The sequence below is a fragment of the Microchirus variegatus genome, assembly GCF_963457635.1.
Source record: "Microchirus variegatus genome assembly, chromosome: 1".
NCBI lineage: Eukaryota > Metazoa > Chordata > Actinopteri > Pleuronectiformes > Soleidae > Microchirus > Microchirus variegatus.
In genome coordinates, this window is record NC_139802.1 from 32,537,999 (window position 1) to 32,557,493 (window position 19,495).

The 19,495-nt window shown below is 40.8% G+C and overlaps 2 protein-coding genes across 2 annotated transcripts in view; one reads left to right on the forward strand and one right to left on the reverse strand.

The window, feature by feature from the left end:
- The window catches only part of LOC310937596 (diacylglycerol kinase zeta-like), a 114,159-nt gene extending 106,741 nt beyond the window's left edge, over positions 1 to 7,418 (reverse strand). The window contains exon 1 of the mRNA XM_083901896.1: positions 7,363 to 7,418. The gene's annotated coding sequence lies outside the window, so the exon portion shown is untranslated. The remainder of the gene's footprint in view (positions 1 to 7,362) is intronic.
- LOC310937641 (vascular endothelial growth factor C-like) lies at positions 553 to 13,737 on the forward strand (the record flags this gene model as incomplete). The annotated part of the gene is made up of 8 exons (XM_083901952.1): positions 553 to 654; positions 5,594 to 5,840; positions 6,560 to 6,750; positions 7,384 to 7,514; positions 7,624 to 7,727; positions 8,812 to 8,946; positions 10,948 to 11,149; positions 13,600 to 13,737. 8 exons carry the CDS (start codon positions 553 to 555, stop codon positions 13,709 to 13,711), a joined length of 1,224 nt encoding a protein of 407 aa, XP_083758078.1. The 3' UTR covers positions 13,712 to 13,737.
- Positions 13,738 to 19,495: the final 5,758 nt, after the last annotated feature.

The following is a 19,495-nucleotide window of genomic DNA, read 5'->3' on the forward strand; positions in this document are numbered from 1 at the left end:
GTGCAACCAGTGTGACGGGCGAGAAGACTGAAGAGCACAACCAAGGCTGCGGAGAGAAAAGGAGCACTAAATGAGACAATCAGCAAATAAAAGGCAGCAATTAAGATAAAAATTCAAGTTCAAGGTCAAGACAAACACAAAGAGAGCAGTGGACTCGGATGTATAGGTGAAAGAACATCCCATTGATCGTAAGAATGGACGGGCAGCAGAGCAGGAAAGACTTCCTCTGAGGAACAAGGGAAACAAGAAAAGGAGGCTGCTGCTGCTGCGTTTGAAACAGAAGAGGAGACGATTTCTTCATCATGATTTATTCAGAAGAGTTCCTAAATTCAAACGACCTGCACCAGAAGAGCAACTTTGTCCCGGGATAGAATGAAGAGAGGAGCGAAGAGATACCTGCTGAGAGTGTGATACCCTCCAACTCCTCAGACTCTTCCACTTTCCTCTTTCTTCCTGTCTGTCACTTTCCATCCTGTTTTTAAAAAAACAAAAAAACAAGTTCTTACTCCTCTGGCCTGATATCTCCTCTCCTCACTTCTTCATCTCCTCACTATGTGGAGACCAGCTTTGCTCCTATGGATGCTTAATATCAGCAACTTGTGCTCCGGACAAGACTATACAGACTATTACTCAACTGGAGACATGGGCACTGAGGTGAGACTTTTGATTCCTCCATCATCCAGAAACATGCATGCTTGGTCTGAACTCTGGCATTTGGCACTGACTCCAAACCAAACAAGGAGTTTCCACTCATTCTTTCACTTCATCAATTAGAGTCAGCATTTGACTACATCCAGGCGACTGATAAGCGTACAAACAAATTGAAAGCAGATGATCCTGTACATAATATCAGTCATTCAGACTAATGTAATTGACAATAATTACTAGATTTTAACCCAACTGTTCACCATAAATAGCATCACAGTTCATGTCTTTTCAGACAATTTTGTGAGCTAAACTAGTTTGACCACACATACCAGTGCAGTGTGGATCTTATTTATGTTAGGATGGCTACTACATTTAAGATTGCAGACATTGAATATACTACCCATAATTATGTTTGTATAAGTGCATAATTGCTCTAAAACAAAACATGTTTCTACAGTAGCCCGCATGGATAAAGCACCAGAACTTGCGTTTCACATTTTGAAGCAGGAGCTTACTATGAATACAGAGGTCATCGTAGTTCCCTGTTGTGCTTTGTAAAGGGAGGTATAAATGGAGGAGTCCTTCTGTTGTTTCAATTTGCATTCTAACCACTAGATGTCACTCATTTGTACACACTGGACTTAAGAACCGAGTCGTTTAAGTTTTTGAGGAAAAGTCTGTGAGAAGATCTGCTAGACTTACATAAAATCTCTTGTTAGATTGTTAGATTTAGTCTTTTTGCAGATTCGAGCAAGTAAAAGATAAAGCCTGAATTGTAGTAGAGCCAAAAACAAGAAGGGATCATCAGCATAAAAATGAACTTTGCAATACTGAGATTGGAAAAAAGCTACTTAAGTCTAGAGTAAATACTTCAATAAGGTGGGTATTTATTTTGGTGTTTCCATTAGGAATGGTACCAAAATAACCAGCCCCAGTGGAGATAAACCCGAGGACAGTCCACTGATAGGGCAACAGAAAAGCATCACTCACTAAGCTTGACGTCTTGTTGAGACAAACAACCACAAACGAAAAAGACGGTTTATGAAAGTTGGAACCTTTATAAAAGGTACAACATTTTATAAACCCTTAGTGTTACCAACAACCCCCTTTAAACTATTTATTCAGGAAAGGGGTTTTAAAGGGTTCTGTGGATCAAATTGTTGTATTGTTACCAAGAACCCTTGAAAAACCATTTAGTCTGGAGAGGGTTTTTCAGAAGCAAATGGTTCCAGGTAGAACCTCAGCCCTTGTAGAAGAACACTTTTGGAACCCTTATTTCTAAGAGTGTACCGTTCCAAACTGTACCGTACTGTACCCAACCAAACTGTACCATGATGGAAGGGAGTGACGCTTTTCTGTCGCCCAATCAGCTGACTGTCATGGGTCTAGCTCCACCCATACCCTACCATACCATTACTCTGGTACCCCTAATGGAAATGCAAAACTAATGCGTGCTGTACTGAACCGAACTGTTCCACTAGGTGGAAATACGCTATTAGTGCCATCTAATGGTGAGACAACAGATTGTGACCAATGGAGGACTCCTCTGCTGAGCCCTCCCTTTCCCCAAGCCCAACAGGTAACTCCGGTGGCCTTTGCATACCAGAAATGATGTCATTCTTTTTTTTTCCTCTCAAATGTGAAGTCTGCTGAGCTGCTGTCGAAACATGACGGTGAAAAATGGTGGCTTATAGTAGGCTTATAGGCTATATAAAAGGCTTTTCATATGACTACGAAATACCAAAACAATTTTTTAGGTCGTAAAATTCGGCCAATAAACTTACACACTGGACATTTAACCCATTACTGTAAAAATTACCTGAGTTGTAGAATGAATGCAACCAGGTGATATTTGCCTTAATCCATGCGCTGTAAAATCCTCATTGCACATCAAGTTCTTGACATCATCTCAACATCAACATTATTTACATATTTGCTAGTTAGCCAGTAAAGAGAAGGGAACGTGGTCTGTTGAATTCTGACAAAAGCCACTGTGATTACCTCACATGTCAACACTTATGTATTCTATCAGGGCACTACTACTATGATCTTTTAATTTTGAAGGGCCTGGCTTGTTATCATTCATTTAATTCAGTTGTGTACAGAACAAGCCCTGTATATACAATCTTAATGCAAGAAGACTGATTGACACATGCATGGGTGTGTGCATGTGCCTGTCTGTGGGCCAGCAGCGTCTAGTAATGGACACACCCCAGTGCAATAAATTAATGGCTGGTCCATCATGAACTCATAGTCCCACAGCAATGACCTCATGTCATGTGACCACCGAACACAAACTGAACTCAAAAGGAAAAACTAACTTTCCGTCAATAATATTTAGAGATTCTCCAGTGTTGATTATTGGTAGGTATCTGATGGAAAATGGAATAAATCGAGTTTCTCGTGTTTTGAAAAACTAATGAGCAGTAGTTTTTATCAAGGCTTAACCAGAAAACCAAAATGATGACATGAATTTTGACAGGCAGTTGGTCAACTACTTTGATCAGTACTAAACTATCTCAACAGCTGCTCCAGTACAACTCTCTGTATGCCGACATGATCTCACGCCACCTCCGTCCCTCTGCCACCCGCCAGTTGCGAGCAATTAAGCTTTGCGTTAATTCATGCAGGGCATGGCAGTGATACGCACCAGATGTAATCAGCTGATCACAGTCGTGCTTCCATCACATCCACTCTCTTTCCAGGGTGGTCCAGTTAAACAAGACGCCCTCCCTTTAGTCATTTCTTGCTATACTGTTGCTCCTGCATGCTGCTTTGCCATCTCCACACCAAGGTTATAATAGCTTGGGATTTTTTATTAGCTTTAGTTTGTATTTAGTTTTGACTTCTTGTTTTTTTAAAGATTTATTTTTAATTAGGTCTTAGGGCGGGTTTGCTAGTTTTTTATAAATGATTAGTTTTAGTTTTAGGAGTATTTGCCAGGTGCAAGATGCAAAAAGGTCATAAAAAGTATTGTCTTGTAATGTATGACAGATTAACAACCATCTGTGAATCAAATATAACTACAAATAAATGTGCAAAATACTGCTGAGGTTGAATGCAGTTAGTGTGCCAGGTAAAAATAGCCAACAGACTAAAGACACTCGAGAACATAAATACTAATAAATAATATATATTACAACGTACCCTCATTAGACACATCACCTTGCTTGTGATGCTACTCGCGCTACGCTGTGGAGCTGATAGGCTTGGTCAGAAATTTGTGATTTGTTTATATTTAAAAGTTACACACTACAGCTTTAAAATACTAGTAGATGAACAGAGGCATATGTATTCCCTTCATATGCTGCAGATATCCCAAGGACATCTTTCCATCACTGTTTTATGGCCATAAAAAAAGTCTTTATCCTTTTTTTTAGATTTCTTTGCAGTGTAAGCAGTTAGTAGCAGTGTTAGAGTACTGTTATTTCCACTGAAAGGACCTATATTTTTGTCTCAAGTCTCAACAACTGGTCAGCCATGAAATGCACTAAATAAGACGCATGAATATAGATTTAAAGATATGAAAAGGGAGGGAAAAAATAAACATAGAGATAGATAAGATGGATGGAAAGGAAGGAGGAGGTAGGGAGAGATGCATGGCAAGGATGATAACGCGGAGGTCTGGTTTCTGTTTAGGTAATACCAGCTGTGCCAGTTTGCTCCTCCTCAGCCTGGGAAGTTAAACAGCATTAATACGTGACACTCAAGCTCCCTGCTGACATTTCGTGACCCCGTTGGATGATGCAGCAGCTGCTATTAGCAAGTCCTTGATACAATTAACATTTTGTCTTTCATGTGCGTTATCTGTGCGTAGCAGAGTCATCAATCATAATGGCAGCAAAATCATTATGATGATGACTCACAGCAGGAATGGTTCATAGACTGATATACCCAGCAAATTGCGATTTCTTGCATCGACCTGACCTACCGCATAAAAGGACTCACTGTACACGAATCATTATGTGGGTGTTGGCTGAGCTGACAATCCCTTTATGCTGCTCCTCGGGTTCAACTGGTCATGGAAGGTAAAGATTTACCACGAAAATCAAAAGCCCAATGGGTAAAAACGAGCTCAGATTACAGCATCTCCAGGACACCGCCACAGCAAGCACCTTTTAAATTTAATCACTTCACCTCAGGTAAAGCTTTTTTAGATCCAGAGACTGAGGCATCAAGGAAACAGTGTTTGTGTTTATGGAGGCAACAATGAGTGTGGAGGTGAGATGACACGGAGACCCATAATAACAACAGTAGCCAACAGCAACATGTCACAACACATTGGCAGCTGAGGTATTCACTGTTTATCCAGCTCAAAGCAGCAACTCTGATGCTGTCAATTCTCTGCTATTTGCCTCATATCATTTTCCCCTAAAAGCAAAAATTCAACAGTAAGACCTCAATATGAAAACATTGGAAATTAAAATAGATGAAACAGCCAAGCACAGGAAAGGACCAACTTATGAGCAACATTTGATAGTTCATGGATTCTCTGGAAATCGAGCAATGGCTTGGAGACAGCGTCTTAAATCACGTCCACTTTATACCAAGTTTACTTAATATAACTTTTGGTTATTTTCTTATTTGTTATTATTCTGCCTCTTTCTGCTCTTCGTGAACATAAACGGTCGAGTCTTCAGTCATTCTCCAACCTGTTTGCAGTCGTCATACTTTAGCAGCACAATGTTTCTGTTGCCTCCTTCCGTCGTCACGTAAAGCAAATCACTTCCTGTGTGCAGTGCTGGAATGTCGCTCGGTGACAGATCTAAAACACCACTGTACTGAGAAGTGCACAGTCATTTGGTACTATGGTTTGAATCTAATAGTTACACACTACATCTTCAATAATTTAGTTGTTTTTTTCTTTTAAAAATGAAGCTCTACTACTTGTACTGAAGTGATTTTATATAAATACATTGGTGTGTTTTTTTTTTTTGTCTTCCAGGCTCCAGTGTTTGACAACCAGCCCAGCATCGAGACGGTCACGACTGTGGATGAGCTCCTACAGCTTCTGTACCCCGAATACATTTTGCTTCAGCGCTGCTTGAGCAGGAAATCGTGGCAGTCATCTTCCCCGTCATCCCCCTACGCTTCTAGCACCTCGGCAAGTCCCGCGGCCTACTCCAACGATGATGACCTCTGGGGTCAGCCACGTGGGGGCGCTCTTTACAAAATTGACGGCACCTTGGCAGGTGATCATTCAAATAAGGACACTTGCAACCAGACAGTGGTATCTGAGATATAGTATAGTGAGCAATGCTTTTTTTGAGGGGATGTATGAGGTCATACAGTAGATTTGAACCACTTTCTCCCTGCACCAAAGTCCACTGAGAAAATTATCAATGTCATCCAGGCTCACATGTGTTGTTAATCCATTGTTGCCTCCATCAGCAAGTTTGCATGTGTTATTTTGTGTTCTCAGTGTTTGAAATCCTCTGATTGGATTTACCACAGTGACACAAACTTACCAAACAAGGCAGCAACAGACCAACAGCTAAAAAGCCTGATTTTCTTTGTAGACTTCGGAGCGAGAGAAATGTCAGTTTCCGCTCTCAAAAGGCGGTTTTAACGTGTTTAGGTTCATCTCATCGCTGTGAGATATATTTATTTATATTGTCTGTACATACGAGCAGCATGTGTACTGCTTTATCTGCTCTCTCTCTGTCGTCTACACTGCAACACATCTGCAGGATTATATTTGAAACTTCACAGCAGCAGTGACGTAAGCAGAGAAATCAGCTGCCACACAGGTGTCACTGCACAAAAACAATGTTAGGAAACTGCAATAAATTGAAAGGAAGCTGGAAAGATGACTGGAAAAGTCAAGGCCAGATAAATGTTTCCCTGTTATTGCCCCAACATTGAGAGCTAAACCAGAGTCAGTCAATTTCACAATCCCATTTGTTTCCAGTCATCCTTGAGGAGATCAAGCGGACCTCCTGCCAACCCCGAGAGGTGTGCGTTGAGGTCGCCAAGGAATACCCAGAATCCACCAGTCAATTCTACCTCCCTCGATGTGTGGCACTGCATCGGTGCGGTGGATGCTGTCCCAATGAGGCCTATTACTGCACAAATACAAGTCACTCCTTTGTAAATAAAACAGTAAGTCCTCTCCTCCTCTCTCTCATTTTGACCTAGTTTATCTGCTCATGTTGCCTCGAGAAAGAGGAAAGAAATCAATTTACACTGTTACGTAAAAAGTGTAAACCAGAAGTCTGTATTACATCACACCCTACTGTAATGGGACACACTTTGGTCACTCACTGTTACTCAGTCTTATGGTTAAAGCTGGAGTGTGTAACCTTTAAACATAAACAAATTCCATTCAAACCACTGAATCCATCTACTCCCCATGATTCAAGTGTTTAGATCTTGTGTCACCAAGACACATCGTGGCACTGCACACAGGAAGTGGTTCATCTTGGTGTCACAGACAAAGGCAACAATAACATTGTGCTAGTAAAGCAAGATGGCAAATAGCAAAAGTTTCAGAATTTTATTCTACTCTTCCAAAAACCTTTTCAGTTCAGGAATGTGATGGTATAAATGCTTCTTGTCACCACCCAACCCTGCTGCTGTATACACATTAACGCTCCCTCTGTCAGGTCTGATAGTATTGCATGACGGAGACTGTTTTCAGCACACACTGCAGCATTAAAATCAACCTTAAAGAGTCATGAGTATTATTATTCTCTAATTAAAAACTATTCTGACCTTCACTTCTCTTCCCCTCAGCTGATGGAACTGTCCCCTCCCAGGATGGATCGCTCCGCCGTCATGGTAACCTTCGTCAACCACACCTCGTGCGACTGCCTCTCCAAGCGGCCTCTCCACTCGATCATAAGACGAGCCGCAACAGATCACCTGTGAGTAGAAGCGCAAACTGACATTTATGTTCCCTAACAACCATTTCATGAGTCAGCGTTTGTGCAATCCCTAATGTTTGTGTGTGTATGTGTGTGTGTGTGTGTGTAGGTGTTCCCCACCCGTAGTTCCCTGCACCTCGGGGTCATTGTGGGATCCAGTGAATTGTGTGTGCGTTCCTGCGAATACCATCAACTACTCGGAGAGAGACACAGGTGAAGCAACTCTATCTGTGCAGATCACAGTACGAGCCGAATTCAAAGAGAGCACACAGAATTAAAGCAATAACAAATGCCATATTTCAATATTTTCCTGCCAAGAAAACCCAATAACCCTGAATGTGCTGACTCAAGGATTATGTACTGCTTTTTAAAGTTAAGTCAAATTTTGCTGATATCCATGTCATGACTTTGATCACTTTTGTTGACGGTATCTTGTTCTCATTAAATCTGAGATTAATCCAGTTAGGATATTTTTTATGGTTTAATGACCACAGTTTTCAGGACTGTGGGGGAAAAGTAGGGAAGTTAAGTCTATCTGCAACACATTAAATGCTTCTTGACAACTATTTAATTAAGGGTAAAAATACAAGAAACTGTTTGCTACTGAGGATAAAATCACTAAACAGTTTTTAGATCCAATAATTGCATAAACACAATCCAAAAAGTGACAAGAATCAGTTAAAGAAATCAAAAAAATCTGTGCGACAAATACAACATGAGCGAGGGCCATGATGTCAAACAAATAGCCTTCTCTAAATTGGGTGATTGGTTCCTCAAAAAAAAAAAAATGGATTTACTTATTGCTTCTAATACTGAAGTTTGATCTGCAGTGTGGCGGAGCATTAAAACCTGCTAAAGCAGCGTTTTTTGTGTTACAGTATGTATCAGATTTCAGCATGAACATTTTTTCCCCCCAAAAAAACCACCACACCACAGCTGCATGATGATGACTCCTGGTGCCGTAAATTAAATTATATGAAACAAATTCCGCTCCAGGGAGAGTATATTTAACTGTAATGCGAGGAGCCAAAGTCGCTTTGTTGCAATTCACTTGTACTATCATGTAGTGAACCACAGATCCTGCCATGCCCATCTACTTTTCATTTTTATCACAACAGAATGAACACTATCACTGTTTACAAAGAACTTACCAAAGTAGATGAAATAGAGATAAAGGTTCTAAACTTTTTTAAAGAAACACATAACATAATGTAAACGATCTGGCACCTAAAACACAACCCAAAGAGGAAAGAGTATAACAGTTACACTGACAGTGTTTACCTCCTTTGACTTCCAGATTTGATGGACTCAAGTCTGCTGGCTCTCTGTGGGCCAAAGAGAGTTCTGCAGGAATCCACCTGCGAGTGCGTGTGTCGAAACGGACTGACCGAGGACAGCTGCGATCCAGGCTGGAAACTGGACCGCAACACCTGTAAGAAAATACCACAGTTACCTTCTTAAAATACAGTGTTATATAATCTGAATTTCAGAAGTGTGTTAGGTTTTCAGGAACTCAACTGCCAATGCAAGACGCAACATGTGGGTGCAGTGAAGAGTATTACAAGGATGGTTCAGGTGTTTGGAAGTGTGGATATAACATAGCTGCGAGGCAGGGCCAGAAGTCAATACTATTTTTAGCCACTTTAGAATAAAGATCTATAATATCTTTCACCTTTTCTGGCAGAAACAACTGACTCTCTCACACCAAAATCTGCTTTTAGCTTGTGTGTGCGCAGGAGCTGCTGGTTTACTGATGCCTCATTTAGTAAGTTTGTGTCACTTAGGTTAAGCCAAAGAAAGGATTTCAAAATACACAAGACACATTTGTAGTAGCAGAGGAGGCCAGCAGCTCAGGCAGAGCTGGTATGGCGGTGGAGGTTGAACTTTATACAAATGGAATTGGCAAGTTTAAAGAAGACTGGCACCAATGCATTGAGGTGCAAGTTGATGCAGGCCACAGTAAAGGCAGACCGCCGCATTAGCTGCCAGTTGTTAGCTGTGGCTGGACGCCAGGGAGGGCAGGAGTGGCAGCCAGACAAACAGGAGCTGGTGTCGGTTCAACCACGATCTGGAGATGCGATTAAACTTAACAGGAGAGTGAAGAAAGACCAGGACTGGAAGCGCTCGTTCCAAAATAGAGGGAGTTGTAACTGGACACAGATGAAACATAAAGGTGGAGTAATCGCACAAGGGAATCAACACAAAGACTATAAGGAATACAGCAAAACTCTTACTGGCCACAAATCAGACAGGCGAGCAGATGGAAAATCATGACAGCCTTTGGCATTCACAGACAGAACCTCTGCAGGATGGTCTGGAGAGGAAGCTGGGGTTGGACGACTGGTTTGTAAGCAATGGGCCAATTGTACCACCTCGACATCAACACCATTGACTTTCAATGGCACAAAGATTAAATCCACCATGGGGAAATGGATAAAGGACATGGATGAAACATAGTAGCATTCACAGATGGAGAGTTAAAGGGAAAGTTCAGGGTTTATTTTAACCAGGGGCAATCTGCCAAACACATCATCTACGAGAAGGGTGTGAATAGAATCCATATTCTTTTCTCTCTACACTTCCATTGGTTTCCAATTTTCCCTTGAAGCCCAATTGGGGGATCCACAGACATATCAAACTCCATATGGCACCGCTGTGTCAACCCACTGGTGTTAACGCTACAACACTTTATTCAGAACACACACTATACAGCTCATATGAAAGCAGAGACTCCACGGATTCTGAGCATACAAGTCAAAGTACCCAACACCAAAGCACCACAGAGATACAAATGATATAAAAAGATGTTTCTGCTCTACTGTTTCATGATGTATGGACTAATTATTTTATTAGTCTGTGACGCAACCGTAAGAAACTTCGGTGTGATATTTATGTGCCTTCAAATTTTAACATCAACTTGAATGTTTTTTTTTTGCCTGCTTTTGCCAGGTTGGTTTTCCACTACAAAATAGTACATACTCAACAGCTTAATACACCAGAATATTGAGATTTTAGACATTTCCCTGGTAATTGTTGGAGAATAACCCACGTTTTTTAGGATTGTTAAGTCTTTTTAACTGATTTACAGTTCAGCATTGTTCGGCTTGATTCTTGTGTCGGACGTCTCATAGTACCTGGTACAAGGTGCTAAGCTGGAGGAAATGCAAATTAACCTTGCAGAGGTGAGGCGAGCCGGTGTTAACATGCCATAAGAATCAAAGAGTCAGAAAAGCAAATAATGCCAAATAATGATCCCCATCATTCTTCTGTTACATGCAATGTCAAAGAGCATGCGCTCAAACAACTTTTTCTGATGTTATCCAAGTTTATGGAAATATGCAACAAGTAAAGACACGATCACCACAAACTTATCACAATGCCTGAGGTGCACAATATTTGGTAAAACCTGGCCTTGCTGTCGTTCTTCTCTCAGGTGAATGTCAGTGTGAAGGTCAAGGTGAAGGGAAGTGGTGCCCCACTGGCCAGCGGTGGGATGGAGACCTGTGCGGCTGCGTGTGCGCCGCAGAATGTCCCGGGAACCAGCCGCTGAACCCCGACACCTGCCTGTGTCAGTGCAGAGAGAGTCCACAGTCGTGTCTGCGGCAGGGCAAGAGGTTCAAACCCAACACGTGCAGGTAGGCCCAACAAAAAGGTTTCAAAACATTGTGTGCGCATCGTGCTTTAGAGTTCCTGAGCAAAATTATTTCTCAGCTCAGTGTTCTGACCTCCCTGTGGAGAGGGACAAGCTCGGAGAATGTCTCCTTTGGGGGATAGAAGCATCCAAAATATCCAATGCTGAGTTTCTGCCAATTGAACTCACTGTGCTCCAAGTCAGAAGAAAAACAATGGATCGAAATTATATTATATATACTAAATACTGGAGATGATTAAATGTGGTATTAACTCAATGATGCCATTGTATAGACGTAGAACTTCCTTTACCATTCTTGTAGGAATGGGGTCGAGGAGACAGGTTGAGCGTATAGATCCTGCAATCACTGAATTTAGCTCAGGGAGATGTATGAGACACAGATGGTGGGCCAAGTAAGACTCCTCCACTTCCTCTAGAGTGCAGTTGAGTTACCTGAACCTGTGACTTTCAGTGGACGACTGGTCCTGTGTGCTTTAGGTGAGCGGCGCATAGTTGATCTTTGGGGCACAAACAAGTCGATCACCCTGAGAGGGGGAGGAGAAAAAGACTGAAGGCAAACAAAATCTCAATGGACATCCCAAACATTCCAGAGAAAAACTTTCTACGTTTTATTTCGCCAACAAATCTCCACATGACCTTTTATGGACACGGGGGCATCCTTAACATCCAACCACAGTCTCAGCTGCGCGTTCATTTCTTGCATGTGTGTTGTGGTTCCCACAGCCAGCATGCGAGGGATCAACCTCCCTCTGAACCCAGAGGCCTGCAGAGAGACAGAGAGGCCGGCTGAACTTGATGACAGAGAGCAGAGCAGAGACGTTAGACAGGCAGGCAGCCTCAGAGACGGATGGAGTGACACCGTCTAAGAAAAACACTTGTCGACGTCAGCTTCGACATGATTGATCTCAAATTTACGGCTTTGTGTTTGTGAGAAAGTTCACAGAATTCACACACAAGTCATCGGAGTCGTGACTCAAACTGAGAATATATTTCCTCCCACCCGTGACTGTCTGTGTGACAGACTTAAAGGGTCAGTGAAGGAAAACTAGGAACATCTAATAGGGAACTTCTCCACTCATCCTTCAAAGGCTGGTTTGCCAGTTCAAGCTGCTGAAGAAATATGGCGGCAAAAGACGACAACCACCGTAAAGCAAGGCCCTTACCAAAAGTTAATTATTCTAAGACAGGGAAAAGCAAACCTTTTTAAGCATTTACAAACTGATAATCTCGCAATAAACCCTCCTAAATGTCACACACTGGACCTTTCAAGATGTCCTGGACACAACTATCTTATCATGAGTTAAGCTTGAACACTGTAACAGATACGCCAAGAAACATGCCGCATGATCATGGCAGAACGCGTTATTGTCCTGCCTCAGACTAGAGGTTAATTGGTCAGATTTTGGTCTTTCGACAATCGTTGAGGGAGGCCTTCCGATTTGAGGCCGATTTGAACCTGCAGATGAAAACTCAAGAATTGGCTATTTTCTCGTTTCTACCTACTGCAGCTTTCATATAACAAATTCAATTCAAAGCCAACTTTAGCATGTTGTGCCCAGCCACAACAGCTACAGTTCAGGGAGCACATGGAGCTCATCATAGGTGCTGGGGATGGAGGAGGAGTCAAGCTTTAGGCTGCGTTAAGAACATGACACATAATGGGAGCTTTCACTTCTAATGCTTGGTTAGCATTATCAATTAACCACAAATGTTCAACTGCACGACAACCACTGATTTATTATTCGTTTTGAATTAATAAATGTTAACTTTTGTCTTAAGTTTGCCTTTGTGTGATCACATTATCACACTATTCTATACAAACTGTATTGTTTAATTTGCCTTAACACACCATGCATTGTATCAGTTTTTGAATTGAGAATCGTTTGAATCGAATCGTGACCCTAAGAATCGGAATCCAATCGAATCGTGAGCCCCTCAAAGATTCACACCCCTAATTGATACATTTTACAGTTAATCTCTTGCTATCAATGGTTGTATAGATTTATGAGTAGCTGCGACAAGCCGTTCCAACTCTTTGATAAAATGTGGGAAAATGTTATTCTTTCCCCTCATTCTGTTCGTTGTTTTGTCTATTTTTTGGTTGAACTCCACATCTGGTCACAGGAGGCGGTGCCACAGAGGACCGTACGCCTACTGTGATTTTGAAAAGCGGCGTTCCCAGAATGTGGCCTTATCCCTGGCCTCTCTGGAGAGATCCTCTGTCTCTCCCTTCACACACACACAACCTCACAGACTTTCTTTTGATGTGTGCACAAACAAAACTTGGATCAGGGTTTTATCCAAAAGGGATGTGAAAGATCTTACTGATCAATTGCAGACATGCCAAGAGAATATTATCTCCGTCTCAAACATTGTTTCTGTCATTCTACCCTTGTCACTAACATCTCCCTCTCTTCTTGCCCATCTGTCCAGTTGCTACAGGTTGCCATGCAGGACGCCCAGACGCAATTGCTCGGCTGGGTTTTACTACAGTCACCACGTTTGCCAGTGCATCCCCAACTACATGAGGCCCGAGTGGAATTAACCAATCATGGCAGACATTTATTGCCCTTTTGACCTGAGGCTTGGCCTGAAAACAAAGGAGCGATAGAGCAGAAGTGGCTCTAGAAAGGAGGACAGGAAGGAGCAGCCACACATTCCCGTGTGTGTATTGGATTACAGCAGATTACAAGTGACACTTTTCCGGGGTTTTTTTTTTTTTTCAGTGCGCTGTCTGTGCTTCGACATGCCTCCAAAAACAAACTCAGTGCAACAGAAGAGAGTGTTTTTTCGAATGAAAACTCTGAGATGTTTGACTCTCCCGTCTGTCAGCTGGCCTTCTTCCCGTCACTCACAACACCATCTTCACTGGAATCACACTCGACTAAAAGCCCAACAGCAGGAGAGAGCAGGACGGGACCAGTAAGATTCAGCATCCGCCTCAACCCCCGCTGCGACGTGTTGGAGCAAGAAACGCAAGCAGAACGTGCCGCAGACGCCCCGGTTCCAAAGCGTGTGAAATGAAAAGTGGAATGGGATAATAATAGGCCCAGGTCCCTTGAAGTACTGAGATGAATTATCTGTAGGAGAGGTTGAAGGATTTAAAAAAGTGATGTTGCCGCGGCCTTATGTTCACTCTTTTTTGAAAGCAAATGTTCAAAGAAATCACATTTTTCCACCTGTGCGTTCTAATACTAGTGAACATGGAGGGAATCCCATAATAAAATAGTGTCTCACATGAAAGACTAACCTGGAGGGGCTTTACTACATATATTTTACAGGCGAGTCAATGTTAAATACAAAAGTCTGTTTGATTGAACGCTAATTCAAACCCTCCCCACAGATTTTTTTTTTTTTTGTATTCCAGTTTCTACTTGCCTCTACTGCAGTGCTGCTCTTTTTCAATAATCACAGTGGACGTTCAACACTCGGGTGCAGTTTTAGGTTAGGTCGTCTGCTAATTTAACTTTTCACATTCAATGTAACATATATATCTTTATATATTTTTGTACATATTTAATAAATCCTTTTTTTTTCATATTTAAAACAGTGATTATTGTCAGGATGGAATTGTGTAGTTGTAAAATGCAGTATTTAAGACACTATCCACCACTTCATAATTCTGGAATCAAAGTCGTTTCCATGTTGTATACTCTTGGTTTAATTATAATGGAGATAATGATTTGTTTTTAATGATCAAATGTTGCCGGCACTGTAAAATAAATCATTTAGACACCTTAGCTTGATATCTTTTAATCTACTGGTTCGAAAAATGTTCAAATGAAGATTTACTGCAGCGTAGAAATGATTGTTGTGTCTGTGCAATCGTGATGTACAACCAAATTCTTTGAACGTCGTTGCTCTGATTAAATATTTAAAAGTAGTTTGGGAGATTAAATGTTTGTCCCTTTTTTGGTCTCATTATTTTTTAATTTCTTAAACCATGTTGAGCTCAAAGAAAACACTGCGTTTAAGTGGTTATTAAAAAATTTAAGATAAACTAATCACTACATTTTTAAACACCTCTGATTGAGAGTTCAAGGCGATAAATAGTGTTTTAATGTGCTGTGCGTCACCCAAAAGCCTCGACAAACTTGAAATGTCAACAGTTTTTGTTCTCATATTTCATCAAGGCAAAAAACTATTGTTCTTTTATATATAACGTATATCTGTATACATTTAAAAATAACATTTATACATGTTATGTTATTATCTTCATTTTGTGGGTCAAATAAGTTTTAAGGCTCCACATAAAAGGTTGCAGACCCCTGAACTAGAAAGAGCCTTTTATACTTATATCAGGAGCCACCATTTTGGACAACACAATAGCCCATAATGGACAAATTAAAACATATTGTGAGTTTTGATGTTAAATGAAGGCTACATTGGTTCTCTAATATATTTGGAAGGGAATAGTGAAATGAGGGATATTCAGCTTCAACATAAACGCTTACTTTTACACACACACTCTATCTTTAAGTCAGTAGCTTAGCATAAATGTTAGCATAAATAATCTGTGTGAGGTGAGGAGGACTCACTCCAGGCACATTTCCTTTAAACATGTCATTCATTTCTTAATGACGGATCTAAATTAACTCCACTTTGATGTTTTCACTCCCTGACTTTTACTTTTCAGCAAAAAGTTGTTTTTTCAGCAAAAAGTTTTTTTTTCCTTTCCAGAAACGGGTGTATTCAATTAATGCTAGCACCAAACTGTCTGGACCTCTGTTAATTTAGGTCAGTCATGTCACTGGGGACGAATATTAATGCAACCATTGACATGACTTTGTAGAAATCTTCAAATTATGATATATTATTTATTATTATTTTATATTATCAACAACATCTTCTCAAGAATAAGGTCAGTAAATATACTCACTGTTGTCATGGTAGCCATTTTGTCAGGTCACAGTCAGAAAGCCACAGGTGCAGATAATCAAGCTAAAGACAGCTGAGACAGAAACACATAAAAAAGGCTGCCCAGCGACCGCCTGATTGTTAATCATCGTTTATCGTAAAGTGATATTTTAATCTTTTGCCACAAGTGCCTCATGTTCAGTAACTTTCATTTTCTGTATGACATTTTAACTGAAAGTTCTGGGGGGGGGGGAACCCACATATGAAACATCCAGAAAGACAACTCATAATCCAGTAGAAGTTTCACAGTCACATTGCTCACGTTTCAAATGACAACACGGTGAAAGGGAAAACCTCCAAGCCCTCAGGTCGCAGACACGCACTCACACACCTGTGAGCGGGAACTTGACTCTTCCTGTGCTCTCGCATTTCCTCCTCACATTTTCGCGTGGAAAATAAGGTGATCGTTTTTCCCCCGTGTCTGACCCCGTGACCTCCTGTCTGCTTTACTGCCTCGACTCTCGTCTGTCAACTTCAGACTAACGGACGACCAGACTCTGTGACTGGAATCAGGAAATTAAACTGTAGGGATTTTTAGCAGTTCCAGGTAAAATGATTCAGAAATTCCTGTGATGTTTCTGGAAGAGAGTGCGGCCCCCGCATCAGAACAAGGTCATTACAATTTAACCACTGTTGTGTCATCATGTTACCACCAATGCAAACCAATGTATGGTTTAATGGAGCGGAAATGGATTTCTAACTTTGAGCAACATGAGGGAATAAAAAGCAAGTTCGATTTTTTAATTAATCGATTTAAACCACTTTAAACCTCACTTACTATTTCCTGGAAAACATTTTATCTTGAGAGCAGCTTCAGTTGCTGGCTTGTGAACCTCTTAATTTATATTTCAAGGTCTAGATTGTAAGAATTAGTGACATCTAATGGTGAGATTAGATACTAATCATTAGATTTAGATTTTATGCGGAGTCATCATAGATATGCTACAATCATATCTATGACGACTCCACATAAAATCTAAATCTGGAGGGAAACACTTTGAAAGAAAATACAAAACAAACCTAATTTTGAAAAAGTAAATACAAATAAAGATTCTCCAAACATACTAGAGTACTACATTCAATTTCTGCATGTTACATACTATATCGTTTAACACACCACAAATAAAGTCAACAGAAGTTACAATTTGAAATAAGTTTTATTTTATCTTCAAGAACAAAATATAAACCCAGCGGCAACAACCCCCCCAATTCTTTTTTTTCTTGTTTTTGTTTTTTATACGCCATTGTAATTCTTCAAATATTTACAAAAGATAGAAAATAAAACAAATAAATATAACCTGCTGCTGCTGTTCCAAGTAACACTTAAAAGTGTGGTAGTTTGGACTGCCACATCTCTGTTCCTCTCTCTGAAGGAAAACATTCACCCTTAAAAGAGAAATCACAATGTTTCCATGGTCTTGGATAATTCACTCAAGATAAAAAAAAAAAAAGAAATATATTGAGATTTAAGTGAGAACATAATCACAGAAGCAGAAACATTAGATGGGGACTAAAAGGCATAACCATGAGAAGTGACTGAATTTGAGTGGGATACTGGCTCATTAAATGGTCTGTAGCTGTTATTGCTAAATGAAAACAAAGCTTGATGAACGTGACTGGAAGTCAAAGCCTTTGTTGAGACTATACAGCGATAAAAGCAGCAGAGCAACATGAAAGGGAACTTTCTCAATGTGATGAGGAGCTTGGAATTGGTGCACACTGACCCCTGCTGGTCATTAATGATGGAAGAAATACCATTTATATTCAAACAGGAAATATACATTTAAAACAAACTTTGCAAAAAAAAGAAAAAATACTACTTACAGCCTTGTAAGTTAAAAACATGAAACTTCCATGCTTCTTCCATTGTGAAATGTTAGCTTAAGAATCAAAGCAGAAACAAACATGTTATGGTGAGTGCAAAAAGCAAATGTGTAATTTTATGGCTTACTGGTGAGAAAAAGAAGATATCCTTGTGACAGCAGGAGCAGCCTTCCGTCATCAGCGTAAGTTTTTGTGTTTCTTCACAGCTTTCTAGAGTACAGTCTTTAAGCCATGATGCTTAAATGTCCACACCAGTCGCAGCTGCTGGAAACAGCACGGTAGTTCCAGAGCAGGCACTTCAGTACTCGCTGTCCGTCTCGACAGTCTGACGGGGGACCAGTTCAGTAGTCTTTTGTTTTTAGATCAGATTCTGGCCGCTCCCCGGCCTTGCATTACAGTTACATGCAGCAGCGAAAGTCACGGAACCCAATCATTGTTGTCAACTTTCTGCTGCGCTCCTGCCCATGATAATAAAACAATCTCAAGAAAGCAATCGAGAAGAATTTGAGGTACGATGCATTGAGGGGCTTTCGTGCAGGTCCACTGCAAAATAATCCAAGCCGAGTGACGCAGACCTGCTCAACTGTTGCCTGAAACAGAGAAAAAGAGATGGTTTTATGAACAGAACTATTGAACTGTCATTGTTTACACACCACCATGACCCTTCTGGAACCCTGAGGTTACATTTTCACAACGTAAGGTCGAAATTAAGTAATGGTCACTTTTCGTTTTCACCAATGCTTTAGTGGCGTTTACCCACAATGCCCTGCGCTGTAGTCCGCTTCCTGCATTTGGTTCACTTGAAACAATGTGAGACCTACATTTTTAGGCGGAACAGAGTTCACTTCTTTCCTCGCAAATTAACTAGGATTCGACTAAGCAGAGCTGGTGTGAATGCACCCTTTAGCGCCAACTGAGTGTTGTTTTTGGGGCCTCTGAGCAAAACAACGAAATACACACATTTAATTTTCATTAAAAAAATTGTAATTTCCAACTGCTGTCCACACTACCAGAGCTTGTTTAAGCCCTGAAAATGGAAGAGTTTGAAAACGTTGCTGACTGGTTTCAGAAACTCAGTGGCTGCATTTCATAACAGAGTTCAGGGTCATTTGCATGTAGCGTCTAAAGACATGAAGGCAGCCATTGGTCTTTTTAACCAACCAGAACACGTGAGCTGCTGAGGTGTTAGTTGCTGCAACCTCGTTTACTAACTGCATTCACCTAAATAAAAAATCTAATCAAAATAAAGAAAATCTGTGTAGAATACAGTTATTGCCTATACAACTAGTAAATTCAGGATTCTTCTTGATGAAGGAGGTTCAAAGCTCTCTACAGTTTGACCTACTTCATTGACCCGAGTATGTATTTGTTCCAGGAAAAGACACACGTGAATGGCCCCTTACCCACATACATTTCGTGACTTGTTTAAAGGCCACAACTTGGGCTTGAACAAAAAGCTCTCTTTCTTTCCTTTTCAGTTTCAGTCTCATAAAAGAGCTGCTGTTGTTTATCTTTGGAAGTACTTTCCAAATCCAAGTAAACCACTACAGAGAATCAACTTCCTGTTTACTCTCTTGAGATTTTTTAT